This window comes from Cajanus cajan, chromosome 8, assembly GCF_000230855.2.
Source record: "Cajanus cajan strain Asha chromosome 8, NIPB_CcT2T_4, whole genome shotgun sequence".
NCBI classification, from domain to species: domain Eukaryota; kingdom Viridiplantae; phylum Streptophyta; class Magnoliopsida; order Fabales; family Fabaceae; genus Cajanus; species Cajanus cajan.
This window is the reverse complement of record NC_138524.1, coordinates 12,189,213-12,203,608: the sequence shown is the minus strand read 5'-3', so window position 1 is coordinate 12,203,608 and position 14,396 is coordinate 12,189,213. Positions and strand designations below refer to the sequence as shown.

General features: G+C 29.0%; 1 protein-coding gene across 2 annotated transcripts; it reads right to left on the bottom strand.

Annotated features, from left to right (window-relative positions):
• Positions 1–788: 788 nt before the first annotated feature.
• On the bottom strand, positions 789–5,379 carry LOC109799029 (equilibrative nucleotide transporter 3). 2 transcript variants are annotated; one of them, XM_020359502.3, is made up of 10 exons: positions 4,997–5,379; positions 4,434–4,501; positions 4,236–4,340; positions 3,395–3,550; positions 3,158–3,301; positions 2,974–3,079; positions 2,102–2,274; positions 1,841–2,001; positions 1,200–1,458; positions 789–1,110 (listed from the first exon to the last, which is right to left on the bottom strand). In XM_020359502.3, exons 2-10 carry the CDS (start codon positions 4,467–4,469, stop codon positions 1,003–1,005), a joined length of 1,248 nt encoding a protein of 415 aa, XP_020215091.1. In that variant the 5' UTR covers positions 4,470–4,501; positions 4,997–5,379; the 3' UTR covers positions 789–1,002. The 2 variants fall into 2 exon arrangements, with proteins under 2 accessions (XP_020215091.1, XP_082918810.1); XM_083062684.1 differs by lacking the exon at positions 4,997–5,379 and adding an exon at positions 4,592–4,610.
• Between the last annotated feature and the right edge of the window lie 9,017 nt (positions 5,380–14,396).

Here is a 14,396-nt window from a genome sequence, read left to right as displayed (position 1 = left end):
GAAGTCTACACCAAAGTGGAAGAGCAACATCAAGTTTAAGCTCAGACATTATATTTGTTGTAGGATTGATCATTATAACAAAGATTGTTTTGAGAAAGAAGGCAAGGAATTCAAAAGTTCTAGAGATTCTTTAGATGTTGTGGTTGTTTTAGATGGTTATAAGAGTGTTTGGGTGTCGGTGGCATCAACATTAAAAACATAAAAGATTTGGGTTATGAATTCTAGATGTACCTACCACCTGTCTTGTGAAGGATTTTTTTTGAGACTTTGAAACTCAAAGAAAGTAGATTGGTACTTCTTGACAACAACAAAGCTTGGAAAGTGTAAGATTGGTGCTTATTATTAATAGTTATTTTTCATTTGTGTTGGGATCTCACCCTATATTCAATCTTTTAAAAAAAAAAAAAAATAGCATAACTAACTTCAACTTTATCCACACAAGTTTGTGTTGTTCAATATTACAGTTTTACATTTGCAAACAAAAAATAAACATCTCTTCATCATTATATACACACATGTATCCATATCAACATCGTAGTACATAACAATCATTCATTTGCCACATTATTACTACTCTATGTACAAGTTGTGAAATATATATCAGTGTACTATTTTAGTCTCAAATTTGCATTACTAGCTAATCAATTTGATCTTTCTTGAATATTATCCACTGAATGAATCGTACCCCTAAATTTGGCAATCATAAATTATTTTGGTTTTTGACGTCAAGAAGTAAATTGCCTGATGGATAGTTGCATGCTAAAGTTAAGGATGAAATTCGCAAATAATTGCCAAATCAAATACTCTATCAGTCTATCTTTACTTTACTTAGGGTTAAAGCATTAATCTTCATGCATTTGACAGTCTCAAGTTCAATGCTCGCTACTCTTTCAAACGAAGTATAAACAAGTACTCTAAACATACGATAAAGCATGTAAAGAAACACCCTTATGTTTTTGAATAATGCCTAAGCCATTTCTCTAGTTTGGCTTAGTTAAGATCTCACCACCCTTTACCTATTAACCACAACCAATCTAGTGTTACCCCAGCAAAAATACCTCCAAGAAGAAACAACACCAGCAAGTTTCCCAATGCATTTTGTTCTGGTCCCTACACAAACACAAAAAAGAGTCACAACATGAATCAATCTAAACTTGAATTCTGAAATCCCTTGAAAGTTTCTTGTTTAACAAACTCACCTTATAACCTTTGGGAGCAGAAGTGAGAATACAAACAGTGAGGTAACCATTGGATAACCCCAAGAAAGATGTCAACATTATCATCCAGCCCTGTGTGCCATACTTTGCAGTAAAATAAAATGCTGGCACAAACAAAACGCGACTAACAACTGCTATGGTGATCAATTTTCGGCACTCCAACTTCAGGGTTTTCAAGAGTGGAATGTATCTTCCTATCAGATCACACACGTTGTACATTGCAATTAAAACAAGAGCATACCTGAAATAATTGGAAATATCAAATGCTATATTAATATTTGGTACATAGAATCACACACAACACTAATCTTAACCTACCGATAAGAATTGAGGACTTGTTTACATAAACTTTCATAAATACTTCAAATAGGAAAAAAAATATAAGGAGAAAAGACAAAATAAACTTCTCTAATAAGTTAAAATTAAGTTTTTGGAAAAGCTAATATGATAAAGTTTCTATAAATTAATTTATACATTATAAGTCAATTTTATTTTATAGAAAAACTTAGTTTTTTTTCCTATTTTTATCTCCTTGGAATGTTTCCAGAGAAGTTTATGCATACAGACCTGAGATCTAAAAGGATGCAAGAATAAATAAAGAAACAATGTTGTTATGAGCATACCAGGTGCCCAAACTGTGTGTTCCGGTATCTTCTGATAAGAATCCAGGGAAAATTGACAGTGTAAGCGCATATACTAGGAACAAATCAATTGCATAGTCAATGTTTTCCCATAACAGTTGCTTATTTCCTTTGCGCTCTAATTGTTTGTCATCTTCATTGGCCTGGAAAAGGATACTAATATTGTAAAGTGAATGTAGAAAAACTAGGAACATTTTGTGACACATTGAAAAGGGAAGGAAACGAAAAGAAAAGAAACTGTACTGTTCCAGATGGGGTCTGGATGCCACCTGCAGCAAGGTCAGCTGAGACAGTTTTGGATCCTTCAGATGCTGCTTTTGAACGGTAGTACTTCACAATCGGTAATTTAGGGAAGACAAGCGCATAAAGAAGAACACAAATAAGCTCAAAGAATGTTGATATCGCAAAGAACATAACTGCAGGGGCAGTAGAATGATAGGTGATCAGTACTTAATTTATTTGTATGAGAGTCATGTACAACAATCTTTATTGTATCAAGTTAACTTACATGAAACAAGAAATAGAACAATCATCACAAGTTTTTCATGCATGGGAAGAAATTCACACACTTAAATGGTCAATGTCAATTTCTCTCAAGAACAACAAAGTCTTATCCTATTATGTGAGGTTGACAACAAGAATCATATGACGCCAACTTCACAAAGAATTGACATACTATTTATTGTTATTATTCTTTAGTTAAAATTAAAGTTTTACTTTAATAATATGCATTGATATTTAATATGTAATCATTTATTATGTATGTTATAAAAAGGAAACTCCAATTCTAATCGAAGAATAATACCAATTAACATCATTGATATAATATCTAAGTTTTTTCGTACATAGAATCCATATATCGAGTTAATATCATGCTAAGAATTAATTTCACAGTTTCAATAAACCAAATAATCGTGAATATCCTTGAGTTTTATGAAAATAGAGTTAAAATTTTATTTGAAAATTTGTTCTGACAAATTGACAGAATAGAAATTAAGGTTAGTTATACAATTATAGAAGCTAATTTTTTTATTTTTCAAACTTTCTATGTTAAACATTAATGCAACTAAACTCTGAATTATCAAATGTCTTAAGCACTAGCGAGTTGAACTTACTGGCTCCTTTGCGAAGACCGTTCTTAGAATTCTTAAATGCTGCTTTTGTAATCAACCTCAAAGCAGATGTTAGTGCACCTGATGCTGCTGCACCAGCAAGGAAAGACTACAGCAATAACACCATATAAGAAAATAACAGAAATGAATATCTTGAAGGAATTGTTTAAAACATGCTGATGCAAACCTGAAGGAATTCTGGAAGCATGTAGGATAAGTCTCCTACCATTCCACCTTGTGTGTGAGCATCTGATATTCCAAATGCAGCACTAAATACGCATATTCCAATAAAAGTTCCAAGTCCTCCTTTACCAGATGTTACTAAATCCAACTATGCCAGATTAATAGGAAGAAAATAAATAATCAAAAACCAAAACCACATCCAATAGGAATCAAAGATTACAAACAAGTGAACAGGACTTACAACTAAAATCGACAAAGTACTTATGAAGAAAAGAGTATATCCAAATAGGTTTCTCAACCTTGTATTGATTTTGTCCTCTTTGTAAGCCAGTATTGCTAGTGTTCCAACTGCAAATGGCTGATATACAAGAGTAAGCACCCTCGAGGGGTGGTATTTCTGCACAAGCAAAAACAAAAAATTAAATTAATGCTATCCGGTTATACAAATTGTAGCAAGAAAACATTTAAGAACTGCAAAACGCAAGATGCAAATGGATTAAAGAAAACAAGCTGTGATTGCTAGAATATGAATTGGACTGTAAGATCAGAAAAATAAACTGAAAGATAACAATTTATAACCATTTAAGTTTATTATTATTCAGAAGGTTTAGTAATGTGATCAACATAAATTAGTATGCCTTTTGTAAAAGATGTGCATTTTTGGATGTCATGTCAATTTTTCTAAAAAAAAGGTTAAAGTTATAATTATTAACTTCTCATTAAAACCACATCTGAAACATGCTAGTAAACAAACTATGACACTGGCTAATGCAATTCATTAATCATTCATCCTATAGCGCGAGGTTGAATATCAGAGCCAAAAACATTAACTGAAAATTAAAACTAATCTCAAGCTCTATCACATATCCTTAGTTATCAAAATAAATGATCTGGAAGGTTGGTGAAGTCGTTGAAGAGACTTCATTTCAGGATTCTTAAGCCAATTGCTTAACTTTTGGTAATGACTTTACCTATATTTATTATGAAGCACGATATTATGACAGAAACCTAAAAGTTGAAGTAGTCCAAATTGAAATAGTGCCTCATTTCAATTCACAGAAAAACAATTACAAATTAATTACCGGAAACAAGAAAACATAGTAATCTTCTATAGTCAGCATGCTGTTCCACGAGAAAAGACACCCGTTGCCAAGAAGCCAGCACACTACTATTGCAGCATATTTTCCCTGTTAATGCCAAAGAATTTAGATGAAGAAACATAATGCATGTTTATATATATACTCATGAACCAAAATAATGAACTATATAGTAATAATCACCTCAACACGCCTTGGAGGCTCATTATTGTTCACCATGGCTACCTCAGATTCTTTTCTTGTATCAAGCTCTACAACAAGGTGGTAAACAAAACCTTAAGTCAAGGTGATATATAGAACAACATTCATGTATTCAATTTGTATATTTTCAGCCACTTAACATGATGACGCAGCACCACCTATAGCTTCACAATCCACGTGCCATGAGACACTCAAGCAGTTAAGTCATACCAACATGCAGAGAAAACAAAACAACAATGAAAGGGATGATGACAATATATTTTGTCCTCATGATATTCATGACCACAATTTATAAGTGAAAAAGTCCAACATAAATTCATTCATATTGGTAAAAATTCCTTCACTGACCACTATACTAATAAATTCATGCACTCCCCCAGGTGACCAGAAACATGCAACAAATCACCTATTGACACAATACAGGTGATGTAGTGACCACACAGAAAATCTTAACTTTTGCTAAGTAGTGACCTTTTAATGGAAAACCCAATAAACATAACTCGAATGAAATCGAAAAGATAAGAAGAAAGTGAATCAGGACATACTCTATAGGAATATATACAAGATACAGCTCATAGAGAGAGAGATTATAGGACGATCTTATAGGTGGGGCACGTTGTGGATGGAATGATCAGAATCTAAATACGTGATCTTATTATATGGGTACGTAACTCAAAAAGCAGTTTTCAATCCTTGACACTGCCAGATTTTGTATAACTCAAAATCTAAAAGTCCAATGTATGGGTCCTGTGTCTTCTCTGAAAGTTGTTTAGCCACAACAAGATTACTCAATTCTAGTTCAAACCTTTGACGATTTGTGAACAGAAAATGGGGTCAGCAACCGATCTATCCGTTTTCAAACTTGTTTTGCACCGTGCATTCTCACTTTATGCGTGTAGCAAAATTATTCACATAGTAAGCTTAAATGTTAAGATTTTTTACTTAGATTTAATTAATTTGTTTTATTATTAGAGCATCTTATCCCGTTTTTGAAAATTTTATCATTTCCTTATTTATAGGTATAACTTCTTTTTAATATAGAAACTGACTTGTTTCATTTCCTTATGGACTTGGTCAGCAATATAATACATCTATATCTGTTAAGATTTTTAATTTATCTGGATGAGTTTGAGTTGTTAAATCTAATCATATATATTAATTTAATTGTGAAAAAAAAAAAAACGAAGGCTCGGTGGTGTGACTGTGTCAAAGTTTAGGTTCGGTATGAAGTGTGATATCAATCCAAATAATTCATTTTTTTATTATTATTTTTGAATTGAATTTATGAATATAATTACATTATGCTCCATGTATAAGATCCACAGGCAAATATATGTGTATACACGTAATACTACTCAATAGTATTTTAATAGTAATTTTATTTTATTATATAAATATATATTCATAAAAATGACACTCTCCCTGTGTAAAATTATAAATTGAGAAATGCTGTGGCATTCAAAACGAGCGGCCGAATAATCCTCCTGTTAAATATTTGACTTGTGTTAAGTTAAATTAATATTTTATACTAAAATCAGATATCAATCTTTTAATGGTTCGAAGGTTATTGGGCATAAGCATGTCGGAGGATAAAGAATTTTTCATATAAATTAGAATAACTTCACATTTATGTCAATAATAATAATAATAATAATAATAATAATAATAATAATAATAATATTATTATTATTATTATTATTATTATTATTATTATTATTATTATCCCAGAGACAATGTAATAATAACAATATTTTAATGTTAAATGATAACCAATATTACAATTTTAACCGATTTAATTTCATATTTTTCAATTCAATGTCATTTTTGCTTGTTAAGTTAATCGATTTAAGCATGAGTTAATTATTAGGTGGATAATGATGTTTAGTTTGAAGGCTCTCAATATGTCATAGGATCACCCCTATATATATCTACCATTTTTGTAACAAAAAAAATAATTTTCTTATCTCACAAAAATGGTAAAATTAGATGAAAAATGTTATAAAAATATAATTTAACTTAAATATTAATTACCATATTATCTCCTTAAAGTCAATTTATTTCAACATTACAATTTTAATGATATTGGATGAGTATTTGACAAAGAAGACCAAAATTATAGATTTTATAAAACTGAAAAATTAAAATTGTAGAATTAAATATTATAGAGAGAATAGAAATAAAACTTCACCTATTTATTATTATCAATTTAATCGCATTTCAATCGTAATTAGATCGGTAAATCAATAAGCAACACTTTTACCAACAACTTATGAGTGATTCAATTTTAAAAGCAACAAGTCTGTTTGTAATTAGTTCACATGAAGGAAGGTGATGTTTTAGGTACATTTTCTCTATAAATACAAACTTAGCATAGCTTTCGGGTTGCGATGGATCATTCTTCAACGGAATCAAGACCATAGAAAAAGAAGAGATGCTGAAGCCTTGATGTTAGAACTTGTACCGTGGTGGTCTAATATAGGCCGATCCAACATGCTCTTCACACTTTAGTGCTTGAGCATGGAGGGCTATGTACCGTGGTGGTCTAATATAGGACCGACCCAACATGCTCTTCACACTTTAGTGCTTGAGCATGGAGGGCTATGTACCGTAGTGGGCTGATATGGGCCGACCCAACACACATCAACGGGACGCCGACCCAATACGCCTATCCGCTATGACTAAGCCGAGATAGTTTCGAACCAAGGGGAGGGGATCTTCCACAGGCCGACCCAACACACATCAACGGGACACCGACCCAATACGCCTATCCGCTATGACTAAGCCAAGATAGTTTCGAACCAAGGGGAGGGGATCTTCCACAGGCCGACCCAACGCACGTCGGTAAAATGCCGAGCACATCCACCAAGGTGTCTCGAGACCAAATGAGCCCGTTGCATATTAACACATCTAAGAAGTGCACATAGGGGACCCAGATTTGGGGAGCCTGTCTGCCTTACTCAAGTAATCAATAAGATCCCACGATCCGCAGAATAAGGGGAATAACGGTCGTAAACGCAGAGAATCACGAGTTCATGAGGAGGGCGCGATTCAAGGGATTCAGATTAGTAACGCCACACCGCTATATATACCAATGATTAGGTCTGATAGAGTGGATTATTCTCATTGAATGTTCTAGGTCAAGACTGCTGTCAAGTTCTTTTAGCTCGGTATCGCTAAGGGTTCTTGGGCGGCGGTCCCCAATACCGGAACAGAACTATATGTTGGTAATGTATAGTGTACGAATGATCCTATTCCCAGGTAAAGCTAGTGTCACATTGTTCTCTAATTTCTTAGAAAATGTATCTTGATATAGCTTCGTTGGTGTGTCCGTCATCTAAACTTTACTCACGGTTGAAAGGGATATAAATTCACAAATATTATTTATAGAAAAAAATAGTATATGCACGTGATAATATAAAACATTTTCCTACTATTAATTAATTAAAATTTTTATTTTTATATACGTTAAGTTGGTTGAATTTTATAACACTTTAAAATTTACACCTGATGTGATTTTTGATTAGTTATAATCCATGGGACACAGTGATCATCTTCTGCTAAATGCAGTCCACTCGTAACCAACAAGTTAGTTGAGGTTACCGATTGAACTTACTTCATGTGAACTAATTACAAGTAGTTCATGAAAAAAAAATCTTAAATTCGTATCGATTTTGATAAAAAAAAATATTTAATCTGATAGAATATGGATATGAGTATAAATAATATTTGATTTATTAAATTGAGTATCAAGACAATAATATAAATATATACATATCTGTCCCATATTTATATTTGTACTTGTTTAAATTTTAGATATTTAATTTTTTTTTAATTATTTAATATTTATATAATTTTTACTCTATTTTTAATTTATATTAAAAAAAATTAATTAATGTAATTTTGTAAATGTTATTTTATATTAAATTTTCTTATAAAAAATATTTAATTAATTTTTGGACGAATATGAAACAAATATGAATATACTCGATAATTGACGAACACAAAGATCGAAACATAAATTTCATATCTATCAAATATGGGATTAAGGATAGATATAGAATACGAGAACGAAAATAAAGAAACCTTTACCCGTTTCACTTCATTGTCATCCTTACTAACTTATTGATAATCTATAATATACAATAGGTTTTTTTTTTTTTGTAGAATATAATTAATACATTGCGCTTAGATATGTGTTGATATAATTACTTTTGAATCAATGCAAATTTATAGAATTAATTTTGAGTAACATAATTTTTGTTTGAGCGACAAAAAATATGAACTTGATTTTCATATTATGTTATTTAAAAATTTGTTATCAAAATTGATTTTGAATTTAAAATTATAAATATGAACTAATAAAACTTCAAAATTAATTTTCCAAAATTAATTTTGTTTAATAAAGAAACTATAAATAGATGTGAATTTGAATATCTTAAAATCGATTTTGATAATAGTTAAATATACAAGAAACGTGATTATGATTATCTTTAACGCAACAAAATTAACTCTAGACATAAAAGACGTAGAGCCTAACATATTCATAGCCAACTAATTAGGTGAGATTACCAATTGAACCGACTTGTTGATATTTCATGGTGCACAATAATGATCATCTTCTGTTGAATGCGTTTCATACACATGGCTAAGTCAAGTCAACAATTAAACCTATTTTAAGTTTAAGGCATGTGGCACGACAAGAATGGATTTCCTACAATCACACATTCATTAATTAGCACAGTTAGATATAGATCAAATGATATAAATTTTAAATTTAACTTATCAAAATTAACGTTAAAATTAATGTATGTATAAATTAATTTATAAAAGTTTTCTCGTATTATTTTATTTTAAAAATTAATCTATAAAAAAGTTGATTTTAATTTATAGAAAAGAAATTATTTAATTTTACATTTTTTTTTTCTTTTTTCTCTTAGAAATACATGTTTAGGAAAAAAAATTATCCAAACATGTCCATATGGGATCATAATCCAACAATTTTGATTGTATAAATGTGTCAATTTATGATCATGAGAATCCTTGATTAAGGGAGAAAGTGGAGGCTAGAAAAGAAAGAAGAAAAAAAAAAACTGAAAGAGGCAGGTAGGACAAGCATTCAAGCAGATTCATGAACTATCTTTTCCCCATATCTGGGACTCTATCACTTGCCTCTTCATTGGTTTCACAAGTACATGGTGCTTGAGAAGGACAAAATACCCCACCCTTCCCATAACATAGCTGAAACCAAACACCCAAAAATACTCTTAGACTAACTCATAAAAAGCCTCACTCAACTCTCAAGCAGTTACAGTAGTTAGGGTTTAGTCTGGTAGATGTGTGTTAAGTTTGCAATATATGAAAGTGTGTACGAACATCAAAGTCTTTAGCTCAATTCTTATAAAAAGAGTGTTATTATATCTTTCATTACTTGTGAAAAGGTTGCATGTGACAGTGGTGGAAGTACACACCCTGGTGGTTGATTATTATGAAGATTATGTGATTTATGAATAATGATATGATAGGGTGGTGATTAAAAAGTTACACAGTCAAATATTCGTCAATTTTGGATTACTTTTTACATTATATTATAGGGGTTCTTAGCAAACCAACAATAAATAAGGATTATTTTATTTTTGTCTGCCATGTGGGCTTACTCTTGGTTTAGGGTTTTTATTAGTAACCCTCTCCATTAGGTCCAAATGTATTGTTGATGGGTAGGCCAAGCCTACCATTGAAGTTGACAATATTAAATGTTGTAGGGCTGCCATGACCTTGAGCCTTAGACCTACGGTATCCATAAAACATTACAAATCAATTCAAGCCCGCAAAGAGATGGTCCAGATTAACACTCATAATATAATTGTACCCAAATACTCCATCAAGAAATAATTGTACATAATATCATCTCTTTATTTATTTATTTATTATTATTATAATATTATATATCCTATTCCTTTTCAACTTTACAAAACTTCCTTAATTTCTTATATTATTGTATGAAGTTAGGCAGAATTTTCTCCATCACATTATGAACTTATTCAACTGGAATGAGATTGTCTTTTGTCTTTTGTCTTCAATTAGAGGATATGTACGTAGTCTATACTAAAATATATAGGGTTAGAGAAATTAATACCAGTATGTCTTGATCAATCTCAACATATTATTGTAATTTCTCATATATTTTGATTTATTCTTTTCTCATTTAGTAGTGGACCCAAATGACTTTAAAAAGCTAAAAAATAGTATAGCTTAATTTTGATTGATCAATTATTAATATTGAATTTTATTAACTATCATTCTGACTTTTTTTGTAATACTATAAAAGTTGTATATTAATGATTTGATGTTAAATTAGTATTCTTTAGTATAATTTTTGTCTAACAAATATGAAATTGTTAATATAGAGCTTGTGATAAATATTTATCAGGAGGATGTAAGGATAAGAAACTAGGTTAAACAAATAAGGGAAAATCCACTAGATACTCATAATTTATTGTCCAATACTCATTGGGCTTTCCTCGGCTTTGTGATGGGTTCTATGTCTTAGCTCTTGAGCTGGACACCACTATTAGATTGCGAGTCTACATATTTTTTTGTGCATCGTGAGTCTATATTAATGATATATTAAATCGTGATTAATAGATTATTTTATTGGTATGGAATAAATTCACAAGTACTGCCTGTAACGTAAATTAGCTCTTCATTGTTAGATTTATAACACTGCCTTATGTTCATAAAAAAAAAAAAAAAAAATTAACAAGTACTATTAAGTGCATTTTATTTCTATTTTTAGTTGAACTATTACGGATGTATTTAAAAATCAATTGAGTTAAATTCAACTTGAATTATAAAAAGATTATACTCACAATTTTTTTATATTAAATATGTATTTTTCGTTAAATGTAATTTTAAATTGATATCTAAACACACATTACACCTTTCAATCATTAAAATTGATCTAGTGATAAAAGATTAGATAATATACATAGAATCCTAAATTTGAATCTTATTATTGTTATGGTAATTTTAATAAAAAAATTATACTCTTCAATTGCTTAGGAAAATTTTTAAAACAATTAAGTGATTTTTTAATAATTAGTATCTTCTCTCATGTTGTAATATGAAAATTTTCAAACTCTTTCTATAACTATCCATTTCTCTTATTTTATTTTGTTTTTTAAAAATTAATTTTCTTACCGGTTTATATAATATATCATATTGTTACTGTAAATTCACAAAATCTATAATTTATAATAAAAAAAATCATAAAATCTATGTTAACAACTTAACTTCCATTAAACAAATGTTTTTTTAAAGAACATTAAGCACATGTTATGATAAATGAAACCTAAAGTATATTTTGAGAGAGAAAGTTTTTCTTTAAATAAAAAAATTGTGTATGTTGGATTTTTTATGGTAACATATATGATTTAAAAATTAGTAATAAATGAATTTTTTTATTTCAATAAAAATGTCATATTACCTTTATTTTTCTATTTAATATAATAAAAATCATTAATTCTCAAATAACATGTATAAATATTTTTAAGAATATTTTATGATTAACCAAAAACATTTTAATTAATCTTAAGAATCGTGGTTTTTTGAATTTATAATTCTTGAAAATTTATAATTCTCAAAATGAAAAAAATTCTCTTCTAAAACTTCCTCTTAGTTTTTTTCTTCCTCTTCTCTTTTGTCTTTTTTTTTTTTTTTTTTATCTTCAATAATTTAAAATCTTTTTTTTATCCTTTTTAATTTAGAATCCATTTCGTATACACCTTATTATCTACTCTAATTATCAAATAAATTTTATATTGATCAACTAATTTTATAAATACTTTCAATCCAATCTATTGTCTTATAAGTTTTTAATTTATAACTTCATAAGTTTTCATTCCTTTACCTTCTAAATTTTTCCTTTCATTTTCTTCCTTAAATCAAACACACCATTACGATTAATAACTAGATCCAAATGCAGTAATATCTCAAAATTCAATTCTACTGCAATATTTGTGAAAATACTCGGTCAAAAAGAAGTAAATATATATATATATATATATTGTAACCTTTTGCACACAATTCAGTAACAATAGGATCATATTGATACATATATATGGCCACACTCTATCCCTTTTGACACATTACATGATTACACAATACGATTGTTCATGAAAAGAGAGTCGATTATTGGTGTGTGTTTTTAGGGTTTCCCAAGTAGCTAGGAAAAGGTCCACCTTCTTGTCTACGCCCTCAATTGCCAACATTAAACATGCAATCATGCTGCTGTCTGCTTGGGGGCTGTGGCGTGCTATTTGCACAGTGCACTCATCAAATTAATCATCACGTGCCCCTCCATCTTCCTCTACCTTTCAGATTAGTTTTCATTCTTTACTTCCATTTAAAACTGCATTTTAGTTTGAGGTGTGCAATTATATATCTTTCTTAACATATTACTAGGAATCTTGATAATGTCATTGTAAGTTTTATAAATAAAAAAATAACTTCCTTAAAGGATATTAAAGTTCTTTTTTGTTGTTGCTTTTTAATTTGAATTGAAGTTAATTCCATCTTATTATCTTAAGTATCTTAAAAAATACTTAAGATACATATCCAAAGTTTTATTTTATCAAAAGAAAACAAAAATCTATGGGCTTTCTCTTGAACCAAGAGAATCTATGATTTTAAGATAACATCCAACAAGAAAAGCAAAAGGTGTACTCTTAGAGAGATAGAGCAAGGTTGAAGCAACTCCAAAAGAAATGGAACGTTCTTCAAAGGCATTTCCAAGTTATTAATATCAAACACATGAAAATTGAAAAGCCACTGGGCCTCTTGCAATGCCCCAAAGCTTTTAATTAGTCAACTATCTCAATAATCACTTCAATTAAAACTCATCCCCAGAAATACTCATGTGCCAAATATTTGATATTGTTATTATCATCATTAATCTCCTGTTTTAAGAATTTGACTATCCTTAATTGCAAATAGAATCCTATGATTTCTTGCAGATTAGTATCCATATTTATGTACATTTTAAGCCAAAAATAAAAAACGAATAATGTATATAGACATTAAATCGCCTAATTATAATATAAAGTCATGGATTAAATTGACTTGTGTGTATCAAATCAAAGTTAGTGATAAAAAAATGATCACATCGACTATTGTCAAAGTTAGGTATCATATCGGCATATTTTTAACACTACTACTAAAATGAATGCCAATTAATAATTTCACGATTATTTTTTATATAATTTTAAGGACCAAATAAAAATGGCTATAAGTTAAAATTTAGGAATTAACTTGATATTCTTTTTACCATGTTATAGGTGTTGGTTATCTTTTGATTTTATTGATGAGTAATATTTGTGGTCATTTTTATTAGAGTCTTTCTTTTTAATTATATTTATTTTTCATTCAAAAAGTTTAAACTCAATAATTTATTTAAGGATTTCAAACTTAGTTTCATTTAGAATAAATAATGCTAGTTTTTTTTTTATATTCAGAAGTAATGCTAGTTAGTTTGATGCCTTAGTCTAAAGTATTCGAAATAAATTAAAATATGATAATAATAATTATTTAAAATGTATCTAACTAATATTTTATACCATTTGCAAGCACAAGATAACATTTTATTTTATATAACTAAAGTTGATAATAAATAAATAATTTTGAATATATAAAATTTATTAAAACCAAAATTTTGAATAAATATATAATTTTTTTTATCATAATATATATATACATATATATATATATTATGATTTATTTATATATTTTTCTATATAGAAAAGATTTTAAAATATTATAATAAATTTATATAATAATAATAGTTTTTTTTAAATAGATCGTCTGTTGACTCAAATAAGTTTTTTATAGACTCTAATAAGCTTTTTAAATAATATAAAATTTGAATTTTTAACTATATAAATTTTAATAAAA

Bases quoted from the DNA above. Each gene is read 5' to 3' on its own strand.
- LOC109799029 (XM_020359502.3), bottom strand. From the start codon at position 4,469: ATGGTGAACAATAATGAGCCTCCAAGGCGTGTTGAG. The intron at 3,080-3,157 runs GTTTGCATCAGC...TTATTGCTGTAG, and splicing joins TGCTTCCAGAATTCCTTCAG to TCTTTCCTTGCTGGTGCAGC. The intron at 2,002-2,101 runs GTACAGTTTCTT...ATCCTTTTCCAG, and splicing joins TCCAGACCCCATCTGGAACA to GCCAATGAAGATGACAAACA.